The sequence below is a fragment of the Pongo abelii genome, chromosome 12 (genome assembly GCF_028885655.2).
Source record: "Pongo abelii isolate AG06213 chromosome 12, NHGRI_mPonAbe1-v2.0_pri, whole genome shotgun sequence".
In the NCBI taxonomy this organism is placed as follows: Eukaryota; Metazoa; Chordata; class Mammalia; order Primates; family Hominidae; genus Pongo; species Pongo abelii.
The window spans coordinates 32,787,670-32,812,864 of NC_071997.2; the positions used below are offsets into that span (position 1 = coordinate 32,787,670).

At 37.7% G+C, this 25,195-nt stretch overlaps 1 protein-coding gene and 1 long non-coding RNA gene across 6 annotated transcripts in view; one reads left to right on the forward strand and one right to left on the reverse strand.

The window, feature by feature from the left end:
* Positions 1-25,195, forward strand: part of TMEM182 (transmembrane protein 182) — a 110,440-nt gene that overhangs the window by 26,778 nt on the left and 58,467 nt on the right. For all 5 annotated transcript variants that reach the window (XM_054547832.2, XM_054547833.2, XM_009236730.4 and 2 more), the window contains 2 exons: positions 1,522-1,621; positions 3,264-3,362. In XM_054547832.2, the coding sequence (XP_054403807.1) occupies positions 1,522-1,621; positions 3,264-3,362 (199 nt within the window). The remainder of the gene's footprint in view (positions 1-1,521; positions 1,622-3,263; positions 3,363-25,195) is intronic.
* On the reverse strand, positions 1,525-23,280 carry LOC129057634 (uncharacterized). Its single transcript, XR_008522263.1, has 3 exons — positions 23,214-23,280; positions 20,735-20,795; positions 1,525-1,654 (listed from the first exon to the last, which is right to left on the reverse strand). It is a non-coding gene; the product is annotated as an uncharacterized LOC129057634 (long non-coding RNA).

Here is a 25,195-nt window from a genome sequence, read left to right on the forward strand (position 1 = left end):
GAAGATTAAATGGTCCAGATTATTGTTGAGAATATGAAAACAATAGCCAAAGGAACGGTGCAAGATTTTAAATGCACACAAATACTTAGAAAAATACTCTCCTCTGGCGTATCAGACATAAAAACAAAACAAACAAATAAGCTGTAAAGAGTAAAGGCTTGAAGAAAGTGTAGATTCATTGCTATTAGGTGGTCTGTGTGAGTATTAAGTATGATTCATATTTTGAGGAAGTTAGATATTTTAAAATGAAGGAAAAAGAAGTAGATCGGATTATTTCATCTTAATTCAGGAAATAATACATTTTTGAGACTTTTTTCATCAGTCCACTTTGGGGATGATTTTTTGGAATAACTTGTATAAGACTCATGAGGCTGCTGCAGAAAGTGTTGTTTTTATGTCACTAGTGTATGCTGCATAAAACCTCTTCTTTATACTTTCAAGAATTATGTTACCATGAACATTCTTGACCTTTTAAGTATACCTCTGAATGTTTAGATTATAAACGTGAACTGTACTGTGTTATGCTAGACTATTTGACCAAAAACGTGTTTTCTACCACAAAAAAAGTCCAAAAGGAATTAAGTTAATTACAACTTCAATTGTATTCAAGATCGGTCTTTGTGGTTCTTTATATCTGTGATTTATATATCTTCAAAGAGAGTCTTAAGGGTCTTTGGGATTGTAATGGGCATTCTAGACTAAGAGGAGCTTGTTCAGACACAAGATTTGGGGCCAATGCTTTCAATGACTTCATAGCCATTCCATCTTCTTTCTACTTCTGTGGATTACCCAACAGCAATAATGATAATCTGAGCCAGTTCCTGATACTTCTCTCTATAGTCAAGAGAAGGTCAGCTATTTTTTGATCCCCATGGGAGAAAGACAGCTCCTCAATCACTATCTTAAAATAGCCAGCAATTCTCAGCTGCTGGGCTGGAGTCCCTCCAGGGGCGAGCAAAGGGAATATGAATCTGCTGGTGGGGCGTGAGCGAGAAGCCACCAAAACATGAGCTAGGACAGCCTTCTCAAGAAGATTCTGCCAACTCAAAAATATTATTCTTTTTTTTTTCTTTGCTGTTGTTTCTGAGAAACTAGGTGTCTTACCATTTTAAAATTTCATATTTTATTTAAAAGGAAACCAGTGAATTGAAAATGAGATTAAATATTGCTATCTTCTTTGGAGCTCTCTTTGGTGCTTTGGGGGTGTTACTCTTTTTGGTGGCTTTTGGATCGGATTATTGGCTTCTTGCAACTGAAGTGGGGAGATGTTCAGGTGAACAGAATGTGAGTCTCTTCTTCAAAATAGTGATGCACATGGTAGTTATGAAGATAGCCTTATGTATGCTCTTGAAACCAGAGAATAGTAGTGGAGTGTCTATTTCTTCATAGAAGAGATATGTAGAAAGCTACTGAGCTTCGTTATTTGGGATAAAATACATGTCCTTAAAAATTTACTGGCTGTAGTGATTTTGATTATATTTCTTGTATTGATGGCAAGTTACTTCATTTTGTTCTGTGCAGATAGAGAACGTCACTTTTCACCATGAAGGGTTCTTCTGGAGGTGTTGGTTTAATGGGATTGTGGAAGAGAATGACTCCAATATTTGGAAGTTCTGGTACAGTAAGTACAATTTAGCTTTATTTTCCCTCTAGTCTGTAAAATAAAAATGAACAGTTTCTTACATAGTATATGTCACTTTTAGCGGACTGGATTGTGAGTTACAAAATCTCAATTAGATGTCTTTAAAAGGTTCATCATGTACAGATTCCTTTTCAGTAAGTAGACATGGCTATAGGAATAATTATTTTATCTTTTAGCATAAAACAGGAGTCTGAATATTTATGGCAAAACTGAATTATCCATTGTTTCACTGCTCCTGTTTAGAATACACTAACTCTAACAAACAGAACAGGTATTGTCTATAGCATTTTTTCAAGTGTCTGTGAATACTATGTTGCAAATAAATAATATTTTTTTGGTATCAGCCCTTGAAATCTCAAATGTAAAAATCCATAAATAGAGATGTATTATTTTATATTCATAACTTCAAAGCTAACAGTATCTTTTTTTAAAAAAATAATGAAACTTAATTACCAGCCATGGCAGATGAAAGCTTATATTATTTAAGCTTTAACCAAGTTTGTTGGCACTATCAAGAAGTGCCTTGCTTTTGATGTTTGTGTTCTCATTGAAACTTTAAAGTTCTTTTTTAAGGTAGCATAACTTTTAAAAACTATAATGCATTTGTTCAACTCTATTCTTTATATTGAATTAATCTTTGAAAATCAATTTATTGAAAATAGCTAGCACTTATTTCATTGTATTCAACAATGAAAGGGCTGTTTATTAGCCTAAAGCTTATTGAGAGTTGAAATTATTAGTCTTCTTATCAAAAATCAAAGTATGGTATTTACATAATAGTCAGGATTATGGAATATTTAATAAAAATAGGAGGTCCCGGAAGACTTAAGCAAGCTGGTGATAAGTTGGCATATATAAGGAACAAAGTAGTGATGAAGCAGCGTTTTGAGGCAAGTACCTGATAGACTGTCTTACAGTGGATTTGGGGGCAGGAGAATAAGCATACAACTTGCCTGTGGAAATGGTTTAGACTTTAGTAAAGGGAAGTAAGTCAGACTGTGCAAGAGGAAGATTTTGCCAAAGACTTAGAGAAAGAAAGAATATTTCAATACTTCAGTCCACCTTAAAGTGCACATATAAAAATTTTAAGTTTTCAGACAACATAAAAGTGCCTTCTTGTGATGTTTTCAAATATTAAAAATTATTTGAATTATTGTATAACTTATCATTTGCATTCTTCCCTACAATAAAATGGATATAGAAGAATTTTTTTATTAATTTGAACTAATCAAGGTTAAACTTAAGTTTATTAGATTTTTAAAACAATTATTTTTTATTCCCTACTGTGTGCTAGACACTGTTGGGTACTGGGGAGTATGTGAAAAAAGATGAAATGTGGTACCTTAAATCGTAAGGTGATATAAAGGGCATTTGTGTTTATTCCATTGAATTATGTCATGTAGCTAGATGTTCTGGATGAATCCACCTTCGTCTCATGTGCATCTTGATATGAGTTTCCTAGAAGGCCTTCCTCCTCACAACAATTCGCTGAATTTGCTGATGGAACCAGTAGTTTTATTTTGCTTGTGTAACCCTTGTGCTCTGTATTTCTGTTCCATTAAGGATGAGTCATCACTGAGCTTTTCAATAACAAGTGCCATTGTTTTGCTGTCCTTCCTAGCCAATCAGCCACCGTCCAAGAACTGCACACACGCTTACCTGTCTCCGTACCCCTTCATGAGAGGCGAGCACAACTCGACCTCCTATGACTCTGCAGTTAGTAAGTACCCTCTGTCCTCAGCCTACTTCTGAAAGGGTCTTATCTTTCTGAAGGATGCCCAGATCAAAATTGTTGTGAGTAATTAAAAAACAATTTAAGACCTGTAATTTCAATATTTTTGATCTCTGTTAGATTAAAAAATGTTATTTTTAATGTGCCATTTATAATTTTAAAGAACATAACTTTGATCTAAAAGTAAAGTCATTGTAATTTACTAGCTGCCTATAAAAGTATTTTTAAATGTGTTTTTCCATATGAAGATAGTAATATTTATTAAGAAGAACCACTTCTTAAGGTTTTAACAGACCTAAAACGAGTCCTACAGTTGAAAATGTTGTAATATACATTATACTTCTAAAACTTTTTGTCATCATTACAAATGAGAATATCACATATAAATATATAATATGTATACAATAAATATATATGATATAAATATATAATTATGCTACTATATTCATACAAAATGACTGAACTCTGTGTATGTAATATCCCATAGGAGACAGACAGACAGATATCATTAACTTAAAATCACATTAAGAACATGAAATTTGTAATAACTTGCTAAGGGTTGATACAGACTATCAATGTCATATATAGAACAAAAAAATTTTTCAAAAATAATAGCTATTATATTTAATGTTCTCAATAAATTAATATTAGTCAGCGTTCTCCAGAAAAAAGAGAAACAATAGAACACATAAATATATATTATATATACACATACATGTATATACATATGCATGTGCACATACACATACACAGAGAGTGAGAGAGAGTGATTGTAAGGACTGGTAAGTCTGAAATATACAGGGCAATGGCAGGCTGGAGATTCAGGTCAGAGCTGATGTTGCAGTCTCCAGTCTGAAGGCTGGACACTCCAGTAGAATTTTTCTTCTGCAGTCTGGAAGCTGACTTTCTTCTTCCTCAGGAAACCTGTTTTTTCTCTTTAGATCTTCAACAGATTAGATGAGGCCCACTCATAGTATGGGGTAGGGGGTAATCTGCTCTACTCAAAGTCAAGGGATTATAAAAGCTAATTGCATCTAAAAATACCTTCACAGCAATATTAAGCTGGTATTTGACCCAACAACTTGGCACCGTAATCCAACCTAGTAGATATATAACAATAACCATCACAGAACTCAACACATCTTTACATGGAACAATTTTTCATCTTCCTGTTAAATATGTAATTCCATACATTATAATTTTGTTTTACTTTTGTCAAAGAATGTAGCATTTGCTTGTATTACATCATTAATAGCACACTTATAAAGAGGGTATGAGGTCTGAATAGGGAAAGAGGTGAGCTGACCCACAGCTGTGCTTGTCCACCAGGGTTCCTTGGGTTTGAAGGACTGGGACCATTTTCCTTGAAAACGTGTGGTATGGATGCTCCTTCCCATTAAAAACTGCAGAAGGCACCTCACTCACATTTGTCAAAACCTTTGTGTCATGTCAAATGGACTTAGATGTATACAAGCCTACCTGTCACTAGTAAGAGAAGAGATGGATGGCATAGGAAAGAATAGGAGAAACTCTTTTGTTTTACAGACAAGTTAGAAAACGATGCTCCTTTCCCAACATTCTTACTTTTATAAAATGAACTGAAAAGTAATATAAGGTTGGTTTTCCAGAACATTAGGTATTAGCATAAATATTAGTATTGTTGTTATTCATATAATGAGGTCCTGTGATAAGATAGGTAGTGTAGGCACTGTATATTTTAAAATGATCACATATTTGAAAAGCCTGCACTTCAAGGAGATAGTTGAGAACTTGAAAAACAAAGTAACGTAATCTGTGCATGGTAATTATGATGGAGATGGATTGTAAATATATGTCAGAAAAATACTGCAATTACACTTAAAATTATTATGCAGCACTGCATTTAATTAGTGTGTCACTTTTTTGATCTAGTGACAAAACCACATCCAATTTTTTTAAATTATCAAATTCCTCGTTGGCACACGTATTGGAACTCATTTACTTTCAGAAACTTTGTCAATCACTTTAGGTAAAAATGATTGAGATGTGCAAAGATGTGTTCTACAACAGAAATACTATACACAAGTTTCATTCATCCCCATAATAATACAAGGAAATTTGATATTATGTTTGTTAAATTTGGGGTTTTTTGTTTCTTTCCTGTATCCAAGAGAAAGGTATAGATTTCATTGGAAGCTTTGTACCTGACTTTTCAGTATGGTTTCCTAGTTAATGAGACTACATATCCTTCACTATGCTTTAGAGCTACTATTAAGTTTCATATAGCTTCACAATTACTCAACATCAGATACTTGCCAGGTCACCTTTGGTAAATTGAAAGTATCATTTATAAATTCTGATGTATTGTGGCCTGGCAAATTATTGGTGAAATGGCTTTGTAATGTCCTGAGTTTTTACAATTGCAGTTAGCCAATATTGAATTCAGTGAAAATAATATAATGGTGTATGATTTTTCTGGAGTAACAATTTTAGAATTATAGGACACTACCGATGAAATTATCCTTTTATAATAAGGAGACTGAGAATTAGAGAAATCATGTGACTCTGTCTTCATACAGCTGCTTATTGGCAGAACCAGTGCAAAGAACCAAGTCTCTGGCTTTTGTTTTATCGATAATCTAATAAACTACAATGAATGAAAAGGCTAACTGTAGTGCATACTATTAAAAAATATAAGTCTTTTATTTGTATCTTAACAAAAGAACAAATTAAACTTACATTGGCTCTTTCTACCTTTATATTCGAATCTGACTTGTGTGTATAATCAGGTCTAATTCAGTGTTTTCTTTCTTTTAAAAGAATCTCAAATACATATTCTGAAATTCAATTATCCTCAAATCTAGTTATTTGAATGACTGGCCAAGCCTGGTGAGGGTGGTCTAATTCGCAGAATTGCTTTTGAGGTAGGCTTGTGTACTTCTAAGTCCATTAAACAATTCTGTTACCTTTGGAGACTTGTCAGAGTCTAGATTTTCTGGTTTGTTTCATGTTTACATTCAGTCACAGTTCACTTGTTTGGTATCATTTGGCAATGATGTACTGAACATAAACGAATTTTCAAGACAATTCAACCCTGAGAGAATTAATTTTTTGCTTTCTCAGTGTCCCCATAGCCTTTGATGACCCCTCTATCAGAGTGCTCATTATGCTTAACTGGAATTGTTTGTTTACTTCAGTTCCTTCATTATTTATTTGAGCTCTCCAAAGCATAGTTCCTGGTAATTACTAGATGCTTAAAAATATGTCTAGAATGACTTTATGCAAAATTACAGTTACTATTTTCTGTAATAAACTAGTTTGATTTTATTTTTCCAAGTGGAAATGTTTAGAAACTCAATTGCATACTTTTAGTTTCTTCTGAAGCAGAATGCAATGAACACAATTTCATCTTTTCTTGATCAGTGGGAACAAATATATACTTACAGGGGTGAGCTATCTGACCTTCTTTAAGGTCCTCCGTCTCAGTATCTGTCCCCTTGCCCCAGGACCTTCCCTAAACTTCCCCAAATGCTGTTCCTCTCTTCCTTCCTCCTCCTCCGTTCATTTTTCTAACAGAGCGGGTTTATCTCCAGCTAGTTCAAACTTCAGTTTCCCAAGGAAGACTTCCTTACCTGCCCCTTCCCCACTGGTACATGCTCTGGGCCATGCTCTCCTTTATAAAACCCAGTCTTTAATTTGATAATTCATAGCACAGTTTTAAATTATTTACTCATGTAATTATCTTGTTCATATACTTTACTTCTAGTTCAATTCTAAGCTCCATAAGAGTGGGAGTCTTGTATGTTTGACTCACTGTTGTATCCACTGTAGACCAAAAGCTGAATGCATATTTTGGGGAGACTTCATTATTACACTGTACTGTGGTATTAATACTGATGCCCTAAGTCACTATTGATGTGCAGAATTTCTTTAGCCCTTTACTAAATGGACCTACACAGCTCTTTAAAAAATTTGTTTGGCCAGGTGTGGTGGCCAAAGTGTTGTAATCCCAACACTTTGGAAGGCTGAGGCGGGCAGATCACTTGAGGTCAGTTAGAGACCAGCCTGGCCAACATGGTGAAATCCTATCTCTACTAAAAAAAAAATACAAAAAAAAAATTAGCCAGGTGGGGTGGTGCACATCTGCAATCCCAACTACTCGGGAGGCTGAGGCATGAGAATTGCTTGAACCTGGGAGGCGGAGGTTGCAATGAACTGAGATCATGCAACTGCACTCCAGCCTGGGAAACAGAGCAAGACTCCATCTCAAAAAAAATTTATTTTTTTGCATGCTTTTTGTAATTTTTGGTCTTCCACATTATTTTCGCCTGCCAGCTGTGTTTTGCTTTTATTGTCGATGTTTATTTATCTCGTACTATTTTCTGGTCTTTTCTTCTTTCACCCTTATAGAAGTGTAAGCTGAAGTGAATGATGTGAGGCTACAAGCAGGGAGGCAGTGAGGCAAGATGTTAGTTGGCAGTGCATTAGGCTGCAAGTAACAGAAAACAAAAAGGTTATTTTTCTCCTGGAACAAGAGGGTCAGAAGCAGCTTCCACAATGATGCTGCCAGGAACCCAGGCTCTGTGAACTGTTTCTTCTACCACCCTTGGAGGTGGACAGTCACCTTCATGCTCTTTCATCCTCAGAAAAGAGGAAGTGCTTCTAGAATTTAACAGTCAGTTTCTGCCAATGTTTTATTCATCAGAACAATGCCATATATCCCTCTGGTTGGGACATGTTGTTTTGGGCTGTCTAGCAACACAGAAGGGAAATGGAGAAAGCCTGGGAGTGAATGAAAATCAAAATCATTCAGTGAATCAGTATCATCAGGGGTTGAACAAAGGTGGGACAGTAAAAATGAAAAGGAAATAAAGAATATAATTGATATGTGAGGAGTTAACATGTAAAATTGGTAGCCAAACAAAAAAGAGCTGGAGGGATCAAGGATGATGAAGTTTCCTTTTCAAATAGGTGTAATTCAGTTTAAATAACATACAGTAAAAAGTAATGTGGACACATACCTTCAAACAAAAAATATTATTTTAGTGGGTTTTTAATCCTTTTAAAGGCATATTATTTTCTGTTTTAATCGTCATAAATACACATGTCTATCTTGCTTTTCTGTTTTTATGTTAGCACACATTTCCCCATGTATTTACTTAGTGATTTCTCAAATTTTAAACATGTTGGTTGCTACCTCCACATCAAAAATAATTCTATGTATGTAGCATTTTTTTATAATTTGTATTTACTCTTTGGGCTATATTTCCAGAAGTGTGAATAGTGAATCAAAATATAGGAATAAGTTTTCTTTGGCGTTGTTATTGTGCCATACTATAAAATTGCGTGCCAACTGGTACTAAACTGTGAATTGCTTCCGACTAAGAAAATTTGGTAAGGTGGACAGAAATCTGAGAATTAAGAGGAGGGGGCATGTTTTGAAGTAGAGCATGGTGATTTACTTTGGTTTGGACATATTAAACTTGAGTTGATGGTGGAATACCAGTTTGTAATAATAATTCAGCAAATAGCTTGATATGCAAAACTGGTTTTCCTGAAAGTCATTAATTATCATAGTTGATAGTGATGAGAAATTGCAGAGGTGATTTTTGATTTCAAATATAATCTTTAAGGAAAACAATCATAGGAAAGAGGACAGTAAAATACCAATTATTCTTAGGGGAAGAAGGGAAGAAGAAAGCCCACAAATGAGGGAGAGAAAGAAGCATTAAGAAACAAGTCAGTGAGCAGTCTGGTGCATTTTCTTGGGAAGGAGGCAGTAGTCTTCAATGTCAAACACAGACTGAATGGACATGAGAAGCAGGCAGGAAGGAATTGGATCATAAGGCAATGATGCAAAAGTTCTTGGGGCCCAGTAGCTCCGTCTTCACCAAGGGCTCAGCTACAGACACCCAAAGTCTCCTTGTTCCAGGCACCTACTTCTATCCTAAATCCACCTGACACTTCCAGATCATCTGCTGTGTATCCCATCCCGGTTCACTGCCCATTCTCTTAGACAGGACCTGAGGACTCTGTCCTCTTTACCCTGCAATGCCCGTCCTCCCTCAGGGATCCCATTCCATTTTCCTGCACATTTTGTCACCTGAGGATCCTCCTGAGAGCCAAACCCTACCTCAGGCTTCCTCCTTTCTTCTCTTCTCACAGGGAGAGAGGTCAGACAGCAGTGATCTCACAAAGGGGTGATATCAGAATGATGGGATTGTGAAACCGCACACGGATGCTTGGGGAGTTAGCAGTGAGGAAGTAGAGACCTTTTCAATCAGCCAACACTGCAGCTTGGAATAGCCATCAACAGAGCACAGCATGGCAGAGGGTACAGAGTCCTTATAAAAACAGCCACATCCACACACAACAACTTGCTTTACCATACAAGGCAAAATAAAATACAAACATGAATGTCCTTACATTTGGCAGTTTGAAACAGCACAGGAAGAATTAAGATTTGAGTCTAGAGTTTATATAAATGTAAATTCTTAAATAATTTAGGAAGCACATCAACCTGTTGTAGGTATCTAATCTCATTGAGATACCCCCACCTCAGCCCCCACCCTGGCTTGCAGATCGATTACTCTGTTGTAGCTGGGTCTTATTTATCAGTTTTTTGGGTGTTCGTATATGGGGATTCTGGACATTGTCCTAAATACAGCAAATCACTCCAAATACTTCCACTGTGTTTTAGTTAGCTAGAAAAAACTGTGCACCACAAAATTTAATGGAAAATGCAACTTAGCCTCCTTTTCCCGTAAATGTCCAGTACTTAGACATCTGGAAATGTCTAACATCAACTTAATTTTCTGATATTCGTTCAGACATTTGGGATCACACAGCCATCACCACAGACACAGTATCACGTTACAGGAGTGGCTGCCGTTCCTGAATAACAGCTGACTTTCATCTGGGACCCCAGCCCAGGCTCCATTGCATGCAGGCTTGGGGCCGCTCCCAGGGTGGCTCACTGGGCTTCCACACGCTCCAGCTCTTGAGGGTAGAGTTGGCTTGAAAGTTCTAGGGCGCAACATCAAGGCTGTACTTAAAAATCACCTTTTTTCAGAGAGTGCCATTTTGTGTCCTGTACAATTTATTTGTGGGCTTCTGAGAATTGGTTGGCAGTTTATGTAATATCCCTGCAATGATGAGAGGCAATCGCTTTCTGAAAACAAGACCTGTGATTATCCCAGCAGCATGGCCTGGGTTCCCTTCACAAAGGACAGGCTTCCACCTCCATGGAGGCTTCAGGAGATCCCTGAAAATGCCCGCCACACTCAGAAGCAGAAATCTCCTCTCATGCTAGGAACTCCTGATGTGTACAGCAGGATTTCTCAACATTGGCACTATGGACATTGTGGGCCAGATAATTCTTTGTTGTGGGACTGTCCTGAGTATTGTGGGATATTTAGTAGCACCCCTTGCCTCTACCCAATAGATCCCAGTTATGATAACTAAAAATGCCTCCAGACATTGCCAGGCGTCCTAGGTGTGGGTGGGCACAAAATCACCCTCTAATGAGAATCACTGAGGCCGTCTAGACATTTAGTCCCAAAACTTCTAACCCAGGCCCAGGATCTTCTTTGAAATTATACTCATACTGCTTACACTGTGTGCTCAGCTCCAGGTCTGGGCCTGAACACACACAAGAATAGCTTCCTTCCACTGCCTTCTTTCATGCAGGGTATTCAAACCCTGAAGGAGCAAGGAGCTGTTTGGGCCTCTCTTATCTTGAGGCATTATTACTTCTGCCTGAAATTTTGGACCTTTTCTTAGGAGAAAGCATCAACTAGAACCAGGGAAAAGCAATTATTGAGTGCCTGCTGTATACTGAGCACTGTTCTGGATGCTTCAGAATCAGCCCTAAATTCTTGCCGTTGTGGGGCTTTCATTATAGCAGGGAGGCTAAAAATAAACAATAAGTCAGTCAAGCACTTGGAAGAAAGTAAAAGATGAGAGGGGTGTGTGTGTATGGAGGGGACTTCCACACTAAATAGGGTGTCCAGGGAGGCCTCATGAACAGGTGAGGTTTGCTTTGAGATAGACATCCCTGGGTTGAATGTGGGTCCTGCCATCCCATGAGCTGTTTTGGAAGCTCCTCTAGTCCTTCTTTCGGGGACTAGATAGATGCTGTAGAGTGTTTAGCACAGGGACTGGCTCATGGTAAGGGTTCTATGGGGGTACAAGCTGGGCTTCCGGTCTGCCTTCATCACCTGGTGCCATCACTTTGTCTAAGAGCACTCGGTCAGGCTTCTTAATCTCCACAAACAGGTTTGTAAAAGGGAGATAAGAATAGTTCCAACCTCACAGTTGTTTTCAAAATGAAAAGACATCATAATACAAATGCTTGGCAGAGTCGTTGCCATGTAGTTGGTATTCAATAAATGTCAGCTATTCTTATGATGATATACCAATTTGAAGCACCAAAAATAAGACATCACTAGGGAACATAAATTCATCATAGCTTCTCCCTAGTGAAACACTTTCTGCTCTCTGAAGGGTGTGTGTGTGTGTGTGTGTGTGTGTGTGCGTGCGTGTCCACATAAGGCATTTGGCAGACTTTCCAGCCAAGAGTTAGTGCTTCATAGACACATGTTCATTATTGTCATTATCACTGTCATCCTAGTACATGGTAGTTAATATTGTGCCATCTGTACTGACCAAGATATGCCACTCTTTAGCTGGTAATTGTGATTAAAATGTATTCAACAAATATTTTTTGAGCACATACTATATGCCAGACACTTATTTTAGGTTCTGGGGAACAGTAGTCAAAAAAAAAAAAAAAAAAAGGATAAAAGTTCCTGCCCTAAGGGGGCTGACATTTGGGTGAGGGGAGTCAGATGAAGCAACATACTTGGCCGATTACACAGTAGTTAGAAGATGATAAGTGCTCTGGAGAAACCTAAGACATGGACAGGGCTGGAGACTATGGGGGTGGATATAAATAAGAACTCTGTAATGTGGCCGGAGGAAAGCACATCTCTGACATTGGAGTGGAAACCAGAAGAAACCGAGGGAGCAAGCCATGCAATGAGAAGAAGGGTGTTCAAGATAGAGGGAACATCAGATGCAAAGGCTCAGAGGTCAGGGCATACTTCATGGGTGACAACAACAGAAGCGAAGGTGGACAGCTGATGAAGGGCAAGTGAGGGGAGCGTAGAAGACGTGGTCAGAGAGGCAACTGGGGAGGCTGAGCTATTGAAAAGACATCGGCTCATCCTCTGAATGAGATGAGGGGGGAACTAATAAATGCTTCCAATCTGACATATTATACAATAACCTCTCCAGCTTGTTGTATCATTAGCAGCCTATGGAAAGGCAAGGGAGGAATCAGAGAGTCCATTTAGGAGATTTGATGTATTCCAGATGACTAGGACCAGGATATTAGGAGGTAAAAATGTGTCTCATTCTAACACAGTCCTATTAAAATTATTTAACTACCATAAGGGAATCTATCAAATAGACATCACCTGTAAAAAACAAAACAAAAGAAAACACCAAAAAACTGTGTATATATGGGTTGCTATGTACTTTAAAATATCAGTTCTGGAATGTTTTTTAATTTTAGATTTTTAAAAAAACTGTTTCATTTTAGAAATTTTTAAATTTTCACAGAAGTAAAGAGATAAGGAACTCATATGTTACCATCACACAAAATTTAATAATTATCAACATATCTTATTTATACATCTATATAAATCTATGTAAATAATCCACACTGAATTATTTTAAAGCAAATTCTAAACATCATATACTTTCTACCATAAATATGTCCATATGTATTTTTACAGATTCTGCACACTCTCTGATGTTTTTTAAACTTACTTTCTTTCCTTTTTTTTTTTTGAGACAGAGTCTCACTCTGTAGCCCAGGATGGAGTGCAATGGTGCTATCTTGGCTCACTGCAACCTCTGCCTCCCGGGTTCAAGTAATTCTCCTGCTTCAGCCTCCTGAGTAGCTGGGATTACAGGTGCATGCCACCATGCCCGGCTAATTTTTTTTTTTTTTTTGTATTTTCAGTAGACATGGGGTTTCACCATGTGTTAGCCAGGATGGTCTTGATCTCCTGACCTCGTGATCCGCCCGCCTCGGCCTCCCAAAGTGCTGGGATTACAGCCATTCCTTAGGTCTTACAGATTTTTCTCCCACATTTTCTTCTAAAAGTTTTATGAATTACACTTAAATTTCTGATACATTTCCAGCTAATTTTTGTATAAGACGTGAGTCTCACTCTTTTTTGAAGATGTATGTCCAGTTGTTCCAACACCCTTTGTTAAAAAGACTGTCCTTCCTACATTGAGTTGCTTTTGCATTTTTGTCAAAAAATTGTTGATCCTACTTGTATGGGACTAATTTTTAGATTCTGGATTCTGTTTCATTGATCTGTGTCTCTATTCCTCTGCTAGTACCACATCAATTTAATTATTTATCTGTCTAGTAAATGTTAAAATTAGATAGAGTGATTCCTCCTATTTTCTTTTTTTAAAAAATTGTTTTACTTAGTCTAGATTGTTTGTTTTATTTAGTCTAGATTATTTGACTTTATAAATTTGAGAATAATCTTGTCTATGTATCTACAAAAAATCTTGCTGACACTTTGGTATGAGTTATATTAAACCCACTTGGGGAGAATTGGTATCTTCATTACGTTCAATCTTCTAATCCATGGACACGGTTTATCCCTCTGTTTATTTAGGTCTTCTTTGATTTCTTTCATCAGTATTTTGCAGGTTTTAGCACACAAATACTATGTGTTTTGTAATATTTACATCCAATGAATTCATTTCTGGAGGAATTGTAAATAATATTGTATTTTAAATTTCATTCTCCATGTGTTTATTGCTAGTATATAGAAATGAAATTCAGTTTTTTAAAAAAAGAATAAGACTTTTAACGGCAGTTTTATATTTACAGAAAAATTGAGTAGAAAGTACAGAGGGTTCCCATCCTACCACCTACACAGTTTCTCCTATTATTAACATCTTGCTTTATCTTGGTACATTTGTTACAATTGGTGAGCCAACATTGATCCATTATTATTAACTAAAGTCAGTAGTTAACATGAGGATTCACTCTTTGTGTTAGGCACTGAATGAGCTTTGACAAGTGTATAATGGCATGTATCCACCATAGTATCATACAGATTAGTTTCATTACCCTAAAAATGCTCAGTGTACTGTTTATTTATCCCTTTCTGCCCCCAAACCATGGCAACCACGGATCTTTTTGCTTCATAGTTTTACCTTTTTCAGAATGTCATATAGTTAAAATCACACCGTATGTGGCCTTTTCAGATTGGCTTCTTTCACTTAGTGTATGCATTTAAGGTTCCTCCATGTCTTCCCATGGCTTGATAGCTCATTTCTTTATTGTGATAAATAATGTCTCATTAGTGGGTGTATCATTATTTATGCATTCATTTATTGAAGCACGTCTTGGTTGCCTGTAAGCTTTGGTGATTATTAATAAAGCCGCTGTAAACATTTGTGTGTAGGTTTTTGTGTGGACATAAGTTTTCACCTCTGGGGTAAATACCAAGGAGTGCATTTTCTGGATTATATGGTAAGAGCATGCTTAAAGAAGCTGCCAAGTGGTCTTCCAAAGAGACTGTACCATTTTGCATTCTCACCAGTAATGAATGAGAGTTACTGTTGTTCTTTATCCTTGTCAACATTTGGTGTTGTCAGTGCTTTTGGACTTAGCCTTTCGAATAGGTGTGTAGTAGCATCTCATTGTTTTAATCTGCAATTCTCTAATGACATATGATGTTGAACATCTTTTCTCATGCTTATTTACTATCTGTATTTCTTCTTTTGTGAGACTTCTGTTAAATTCTCCCAGTTTCAAATTGGATTGTTTGGTTTTTTATTCTTGAATTTTAAGATTTCTTTGCATATTTTCAGTACCAGTCCTTTATTGGATACATGTTTCTTTAAAAAAAAAATTATCCCAGTTTGTGGCTTTTCTTTTCATTTTCTTAACAGTGTCTTTCACAGAGCAGAAATTTTAAATTTTAATAAAGTCCAATTTGTCTTTGTTTTTTTTCTTGGGTGATGCTTTTCATATTGTATCTAAAAAGTCATTACCCAACCCAAGATTCCCTAGAGTTTCCCTTATTTTCAAGGAGTTTTATGGTTTAGCATTTTACATTTAGATCTATGATTTATTTTGAGTCAAATTTTGTGAAAGGTGTAAGATCTGTGTCTAGGTTCATTATTTTGCATATGGATTTTCAATTGTGTCAGCACCATTTATGGAAAAAACTACTTTCTCCATTGAATTCCCTTTGACTCTTTGTCAGATTAGTTGATTATATTTGTGTAGGTCTCTTTCGGGGCTCTCTTTTCTGTTCCATTGATCTATTTATTCTTTTACCAATACTTCAATTCCTTTGTTATTCTAGCTTGATAGTAAGTATTGAAGTTGGATTGTGTCAGTCTTCTTTGTTTTTCTACTATGATAGATTTTTAAATGTTTAGCTTGCTTTCCTGCAAATATGCTGAATTTACTTATTAGTTCTAGAAATTTCTGGAGATTTTTGGAGATTTCCTATATAGATAATCATGTCATTTGCAAATAGGGACAATTTTATTTCTTCTTTCTTATTTAAATGTCTTTTATTTCCTTTTTTTTTTTTTTTGTTTTGCCTTATTGCACAGACTATGACTTCCAGTACTATGTTTCTCTAATTGATTTCTAGTTCATTCAATTGTGGGCAAAGAACATAATCCATATAATTTCAATTGTTTTAAAATGGTTGAGATTTGTTTTACAGCTTGGGATATGATCAGTATTGGTATATGTTCCTTGGTACCTGAGAAGTATGCATATTGTATAGTTTCATTGTGTTCTATAAATGTTGATTAGTTAGATCCTATTGGTTGATGATGTTGTCTAGTTTTTCTATGTATTTTCTAATTTTCTGTGTAGTTGTTCCATCAACTAGTAAGAGAGAGGTGTCAAAGTCTCCAATTAAAATTGTGGATTTGTCTATTTCTCTCTTCAGTTCCATCAGGTTTTGCTTCACATATTTTATAGCTCTGTTCTTTTTTATACATACACATTTAGGATTGCTATGTCTTCTTAGTAGATTGAGCTTTTTATCAATATGTGATGTTTTTAGTAGTTTTCTTTTGTGGTGAGGTCTACTTGATCCTATATTAATATAGTGACTGCTACATTCTTTTAATTAATATTTGAATGATATAACACTTTTTCATTCTTTACCTTCAACTTACCTATATCACCAAATTTGAAGTGAGTGTCTTATAGACAATGTATAGTTGCATGATTTTTTAATAAAAATCTGGTCTGGGAAGCTGTGCCTTTAGTTGATGTATTTAGACCATTTATATTTAACATTATTATTTATATGTTATGGCTTAGTTCTATCATATTGATTTTTGCCTTCTATATTTCTCTGCTTTCTTTTCCTGCCTTCCTAGGGGTTACTTGAAATATTTTTAGAATTCTATTTTGATTTATCTATAGTGGTCTTGAGTGTATCTTTTTGTATAACTTCTATAATCATCGGTTTAGCTATTACATCATAAATACATGTTATGATGATCTATCGTTGTTGACATTTACCAATGCAAGTAAAGTGCAAAACTTTGCCTTGTTTATGTTCCTTTACCCTCTAGCAATTATAATTCTCACATATTTCTTCTACGTATGTTGAGAACTGCATGCAACATCTTACTCTTTTTGCTTCAGTCATCAAACATCGTTTAGAAAACTTAAGAGGAGGAAGAATATATATTGTATTTACCCATATTTTTACTCTTTCTATTGTTTTTGCTTCCTTTCTGGTGTTTTTCTATTATTTTGCTTTTGTTTAGAAAACTCCTTTTGTCTTCTTAGCAGTTCTATTGGTGACAAATCTTAGTTTTCATTCATTTGAGGATGTCTTGATTTTCCTTTCATTCCTGAATTATATTTTTTGCTAGGTATAAAGTTTGGGGTTAACAATTTTTTTTCTTTTAGTGCTTGAAAAATGTTATGCCACTTTTTCCTGACCTTCATGGCTTCTGATAAAATATCCACTGTCATTCAAGTTCCTTTTCCCTTTATGTAAGGTGTTGTTCCTCCATCCCTGCTTTCAGGATTTTTCTTTGCCTTTAGTTTTAAGAAGTTTAATTATCACACGTTTTGGTGTGTATTTCTTTGGGTTTGTCCTGTTCAGACTTTGCTTAGCTCCTCAATACTTTAGATTTATGTCTTTTGATGACTTTGGAAATTTTCAGTCATTATTTCCTTGAATACTTTTTCAGCCCTGTCCTATTTCTTCTGCTCTTCTGAGATTTAGGAGACGTGAATGTTAGACCTTTTGTTATAATTCTACAGATCTGTCAGTTCTTGTTCATTTTTTAAGTCTATTTTCCTTATGCTTTTTAGATTGGATAATTCTCATTACTCAGTCTTGAAGTTAACTTACTGTTTTCTCTGTCCCCTTCATTCAGCTGTAAAACACATATGTTAAGGTTTTCATTTTAGTAATTATATCTTCCAATTCTGAAATTTCCATTTGGTTCTTCATACTTTCTATTTTTTTTTTTTTTTAATTTGGTTCAAGCCTGGGCGTGGTGGCTCACACTTGTAATCCCAGCACTTTGGGAGGCCGAGGCAGGTGGATCACCTGAAGTTAGGAGTTTGAGACCAGCCTGGCCAACATGATGAAACCCCATCTCTACTGAAAATACAAAAAAGTTAGCTGCATGTGGTGGTGGGTGCCTGTAATCCCAGCTACTTGTGAGGCTGAGGCAGGAGAATCGCCTGAACCCAGGAGGCAGAGGTTGCAGTGAGCCGAGATTGCATCATTGCACTCCAGCCTGGGCAATAAGAGTGAAACTCTGTCTTAGGAAAAAAAAAAAAAAAAAGAAATTTGGCTCAAGCATTTTCACATTTGCCATTGAAGCCTTTTTTTTTTTTTGTATCGTGGCTATTTCAAAATCTTCATCAGATAATTTCATCATCTCTGACATCTCAGCATTAGTGTCTAATGATTATTCTTTTTAACTGAAGTGGTGATTTTCCTGGTTCTTGGTATTACTAATAATTTTTTATTGAAGCCTGAACTTTCTGAATATTATAAGACTATGGATCTTATTTAAATCTTTTGTTTTAGTTGGCTTCCTTTCATACCACTCCAGTGAAGGAAGGAGTAGGCATTGCCTCATTAATTCCAGGCACCCCCTAAGCCTCTTCTGTTACCTGTGGTAGAGAGGGGCTCCCTGTTGCTGCTGAGTGCTAGTGAGGGTTCTGGCCTCCCATGATGCTTCCTCTGATACCAACCTCGCTGGGCAAGACCTCATTACAGCTCTAACCGTAGCTTCCACTGACAAAGGTGGTGGGGGCGGCATTATGCAGTGGGGGTGGTGAGGGTCCTGACCCTCCATTAGGCCTCCTATGACACCACTCTAGTTAGGAGGGCCTACCTCATTTCTACCTCTTAGGAGTAGAAGTCTTAAAACCCTATACGGTCTCTACTATCACTGTGGGGGTGACCTCATGGCCACCTTGCAGGGATGAAAGTCCAGGCTCCTTATTCAGCTTTCTCTGATATGACCTGGACTTGTCGGGGTGGAGGGGATGTGGTTGAGGCACCTTGTTACAAACTGTGGAGGAGAGAGTGTACGCTCTCAGTTTTTGCTTGTAGCGGTGGGACTGCAGTATTTTGTAGTGTTTGATCAAAGTAGAGGGGTTATTTTCTAAAAGTTTTTTGCCTTGGCATGCTATCCTTTACCTGGTCCTTTGGATGGGCATTTTGTTTGTTTTTTAATCTGTGCCCATTGTTGATTCTGGCTTGCTGGCTTTTCCATCACTAAGTCTAGAATACATGGGCAATACGAAAACCCAGGAAACTCACCAGGCACAGTGCTGTTCCTTGGGCCCCAAAGTCCCTCACCAGCCTGTCTTCTGCTGTCCTCCTTCTAGAGACTTCTTATGCTTGTTTTATAGATAATGTCCAGAGTTTTTATTTGTACTTACCAGGAGGAATAGGGACAAGTGTGTCTACTTCATCTTCCTGGAAGCAGAAGTTAACTTTATCTGGTTATATTCTGAAGGAACAGCTGACTGGATTAACTGATGGGCTGGGTATGGGGTATAAGGGAAAGAGCAGTCATTAATGACTCTTTTTTGTCCTTAGCAGCTGGAGGGATGGAGTTGCTGTTAGTAGAGATGGAGAAGGAAGACCGAGGTTGAGCTGATTTTTAAGAGGATGATTTGCAGTTTTTAAACATGTTACATTTAAGATACATAGTGGAGTTTTGTAGGCTTTTGGATTGCAGAGTCTGGAGTTAAAGGTGGAGGTCTGGGCAGGAACTATTCATTTAAGAGTCATGGCTTGGAGGTTATAAAGCTGTGGGATAAGACTAAACCATGTGAGAGTGAGTGCAGAGAGAAGGGAGATCAGTCCAAGGACTGAGCCCTAGGATGCTCCATTGTTACAAGGTCAGGGATAAGAGTAGGGGCCAGCAAAGGAGACTAAGGATGGGCAGCTTGGGAGGCAGGAATCATGATGAATGTTTTTCTCAGGGCAGGGAATGATGAGATGGACCAAATATTGCTGAGAAGTAGAGGAAGGCACAACCGAAATCTGATCCTTGGATTTAGTAGGTTGTCCAGAGCAAAGTAGAAAAACGTTTGACCTAACGTTTTGCCTCATGGGATTTTTACTTACGAAGCTCACTGCTTGAACTCCAGTGCTGGGATGAGGAACTTGACCCAGTGAAATTATCAACAATTAGAGCCATAAACTGCTCAAAGGCACCATAGTAATTTCATCAAGGCTATTTATTTCTTGTTTCTTCTGTCTACTTATTGAAACCTACTAACATATTGGCCGGGCATGGTGGCTCACGCCTGTAATCCCAACACTTTGGGAGGCCGAGGCAGGTGAATCACCTGATGTCGGGAGTTTGAGACCAGTGTGGCCAACATGGCGAAACCCCACCTCTACTAAAAATGCAAGAATTAGCCAGGTGTGGTGGCCAGTGCATGTAATCCCAGCCATATGGTAGACTGAGGCAGGAGAATCACTTGAGAGGCAGGAGAATCGCTTGAACCCGGGAGGCGGAGGTTACAGTGAGCCGAGATAGCACCATTGCACTCCAGCCTGGGTGACAAGAGTAAAACTCCATAAAAAAAAAAGAAAATAAATAAAACTCTACTAACATATTGATAATTTATAAAATAGAAAAATAATTTTTATTTGCTATTTTATAAAAATTATTAATACCACAATAAATGACTTTATTTTATTTTTATTTCAAATTAAATGGAATGATGAAAACATATATGGGGCTCATATTTTATACAATCATACTTTACTTTTTATATATTGCCCCCTTGAATCTTAATACCCTACCTCATAGTACATCAGGACTCACTTGAAAGCCAAGGATTTCATCTGAAGCCAAGGATTTCATCTGAAGCCAAGGAAACAAAGAAGTTAGGTCTCTCACCCAAAGATCAGCGAGCTGCCTGCGTTTCCATAACTTTCTTTGTAATCAACTTCAGTAACATTTAAAAAATATTTATGTTTCATGTTCCTCATGAGCAATAGTCACTTTAAAACAAGATCTATTTGTTAATTAGGGAAGATTTGGTAAGCTCTATTATTTTACTTTTTAGTTTTGTATAGAGCATCAATATCTTTTTTTTTTTTTTCTATTTAGAAACAAGTTTGGGGATGGGGATAAAATTACAGTGACTTTTAAATGTTAATATTTTTAAATATAATTGATTTTTATCAGGTGCTTTTCCTAGTACTCAAATTCATTGCTTCAAGTCTGTACATAGCCAAGGCCAAGGCTGTTATTTATACCAGTAAACCATTGATTTAATATTGTTAAGGAAAGTGAAATGTCTTATGGAAAGCAAAGTGTTAACTTGTTTCCAGAGCAACAGCTGTTGTTATGCACTATGGAGGGTATTTGCTGTAACAGCTTGCTATGTTGAGTAGCTGGAGAGGAAGTCTTCCAAAGATATATCCTGTCACTGCAAATAAATAAGGAAAATGAAACCCCCTCCTAAACCGTTTACAGAGTAGCTATGGGAACACTATGTTTGATTTTTGCAATGATTTCCTGCGTAAAATGGGCAATTTTAGATGGCTGGTTTTTTCAAATAGAAACTGGAAAGTTCAATGTATGCAGGTCATTATCAAAAAGAAATATTGACAATCTACATGCTGGGACTCTAAGCAGGAGAGTCGGAAGTGACTTCTGATGCTGTTGATTCTCTTTTTTATGGAGAAGCAAACAGAAAACTAAGGGGGCTGGTTAAGTGACTTGCTTCTAAAGAAGACACAGCAAATAGTTGTCAGGTCAGTGAGGACAACTCAAGGCTACCAGCAGACATTTCCACCACATTCCTTTAGCTCCATCCCTAGAAGAGCCAAGTCCGTAAAAGATGCCCAGGGAGGTACTGCACTCAGTTAATGCTGACATTAAACACCAACGATCTGTTGGGTGCAATGGTGTGCTCTTTTAGTTCCAGCAACTCAGGAGGCTGAAGTGGGAGGATCTCTTGAGCACAGGAGTTTGAGGCTATAGTGAGCTATGATCATGCCTGTGAACAGCCCTGCACTCTAGCCTAAGCAACATAGTGAGAAGCTGTCTCTTAAAAAACAAACAAAAAAAACACCAACGATCATGTTTCTTGATAAGTAAAGAAAATGCCACTCTCAGCCTGTGAATAAATAAACTGCACGTTTGTTCCAGGATAATGAGGTATGCTTGCCCTGACAGAGATGCTAGCTATGTCTCAGCTATCTTGTCTGTCCCAACGAGACACTCATCTTACCCTGGCTGTGCGTATGTGGTTCACATTCCAAACTACGCAGGACCTGATTCTGAACCGGCCAAGTATTTTTCCAAGGCATCTGCTGGCAGGCACAGGCCACTATTTGCAGGTACAACCCTCTCAGCCCATCAGCTGATAGCTACTCTTATCTCTGTATCTTTATTTTCTTCCTAGAAACTTTTTGTACCTCTCCCTTTTTATTCAAATTTCTCTATAAGGTCCCTTGATCATGTCAATTTCCCCACTGGGTAGACTAGCTTACAGAAAGTATTGTCAGAGTTTTCCGTGCCTTTGTCTCACAGTATTTTACCACTTAAGAAAAAAGCATCAGGAAAATATAAGGCTCTGTAAGAAAGAAAAGAAAGTATGTGTTTTTCTACCTTTTTTTTTTTTTTTGGTCTATTTTTCTTACTGAAAACACTCCCATGGGAAACCAGACTGCAAGCATTTTGTCAGTGGTGGTGTTGATGGATTGAAGCTCCATGTGGACAAACAGCCAATGTTAAGTTAGTCAGTGATTTTTTTTTAATATTGTTATAGAAAAGGCATCTAGATCCAGACCCCAAGAGAGGGTTCTTGGATCTCGTGCAAGAAAGACTTCAGGGTGAGTCTGTAGAGTAAAGTGAAAGCGAGCTTATTAGGAAAGTTGAGGAATAAAAGAATGGCTACTCCATAGACAGAGCAGCCCTTAGGGCTGCTGGTTGTCCATTTTTGTGGTTATTTCTTGTTTATATGCTAAACAAAGGATGGATTATTCATGCCTCCCATTTTTAGACCGTATAGGGTAACTTCCTGATGTTGCCATGGCATTTGTAAACTGTCATGGCGCTGGTGGGAGTGTAGCAGTGAGGACGACCAGAGGTCACTCTCATCGCCATCTTAGTTTTTTGGTGGGTTTTTGCCAGCTTCTTTACTGCAACCTGTTTTATCAGCAAGGTCTTTATGACTTGTATTTTGTGCGGACCTTCTATCTTGTCCTGTGACATAGAATGCCTTAATCATCTAGGAATGCAGCCCAGTAGGTTTCAGCCTCATCTTACCCAGCTCGAGATGGAGTTGCTCTGGTTCCAACACCTCCGACAATATCATTTGTATGAAAAGTTCATGCAACTTGGGCCAAAATGTTCCACTGAAAAATGAGCACATCATAAAAGGACCATTATGACATGTTCCTTACATTCTCCCTCCAGCTACTTCTCTGAAGCCAAAGCTTTTCACTGTTCTGCACCTGCAAGCTGAGCTCCTCCAAGCACCACTCCCCACTCCTCCTCAGTCCCCTTTCTTCTTGCTGCCTGCTCTGCTGTTTCCATTTTCAGGCCAGTCCCACTCTCCCCTTTAAGAATCACCTCCCCCAAAGAGCTTTTATGCAATATACTAAGATTGCACCCTTTCTGTATTCTGGCGTAATAAACCATCCATAGTCTTTCCTTGCACTTGGCATAGCCGATAGCCATCTAATTGTATATTTCTTTCCTCTTAGACTGCTTGGTGGCACGTATTGTACTTTTTCATAGTCTATCACCAATAAGTGCTCACCTAGCCTAGCACAGTAGCTGATACAAGGTAGATTTTCAATCAGTGCTCAAGCATGTAAATGAGAGTGTGGAACTCAATTTACTTGTTAACCACTCCTTTTGCTGGGTGTCTTGTAATACAAATAGAGGGGAAATATCAAATCATTTTAGTACTGTGAAATTTCTGAAATAACTTTTCTGATACAGAAATCGTAGAAACTACTTTTAAGTCATATACCTAAGATAAAGATTCCAAGATGTATAATAACAATATCATAAAAGACTATAAGTTTCCCTGGGGAAATGTGATTTCTTGGATGTTAGATGTTTATGAGGCAAATCACCTAAAAATTATGAAAATGAAGACTCGGGGGTCCTAGAATACTTACAACTAAGTAAATAAGCCTTTGCTGTAATTATTTTCTACTGTCTGTACAAAAGCCAAAGCAAGCAGATTCCAATTTAGTGTTTAAAAAAGTATAAGAATAAAGTGGTCTTAATATCGGCTGGGCGCGGTGGCTCACGCCTGTAATCCCAGCACTTTGGGAGGCCGAGGCAGGCGGATCACGAGGTCAGGAGATCGAGACCATCCTGGCTAACACGGTGAAACCCCGTCTCTACTAAAAATACAAAAAATTAGCTGGGCGCGGTGGCGGGCGCCTGTAGTCCCAGCTACTCGGGAGGCTGAGGCAGTAGAATGGCGTGAACCCGGGAGGTGGAGCTTGCAGTGAGCCGAGATAGCGCCACTGCACTCCGGCCTCGGTGAAAGAGCGAGACTCCGTCTCAAAAAAAAAAAAAAAAATGTTCCTATCATGGCTTAGTCTAAAAGATCACAGGTCTTTTCAGGTGTAGATCAATTTTTTTTTTTTTTTAAGGAAATCAGTGAATGAGGAAATTTGTCTTTTCTGGCAGTTTTAGAATTGGGCAGGAGCATTTACAGAAGTCCCTGATGTTCTTGATTCATTTGAAGCACTGGAATTCAGGCACATGGAGAGGAAGATTACATAGCACTCAGCTTTCTGTGTTTTTTTGTTTGTTTGTTTGTTTTGAGACAGAGTCTTACTCTGTCGCCCAGGCTGGAGTGCAGTGGCGTGATCTCGGCTCACTGTAACCTCTGCCACCCAGGTTCAAGGGATTCTCCTGCCTCAGCCTCCTGAGTACCTGGGATTACAGGTGTCTGCCACCGCAGCCGGCTAATTTTTGTATTTTTAGTAGAGATGAGGTTTCAGCATCATGGTCAGACTGGTCTTGAACTCCTGACCTCATGATCCACCCATCTTGGCCTCCCAAAGTGTTGGTATTACAGGCGTGAGCCACCGCGCCTGGCCTCAGCGCTCTTACTTAGTACTCAGGTGTTAATGGTCTATCCCTTGATGCCTCAGCTCTTCTTTTTCCAAGGCCTGCTTCTCTTTCATAGGGATTTACATGATAAAGACTCTCCAGTGATTGTGACAAGGAGGTCAAGATCCTGGGTTCATTTGCATTTTCAACGAGTTCACTTCACTCTG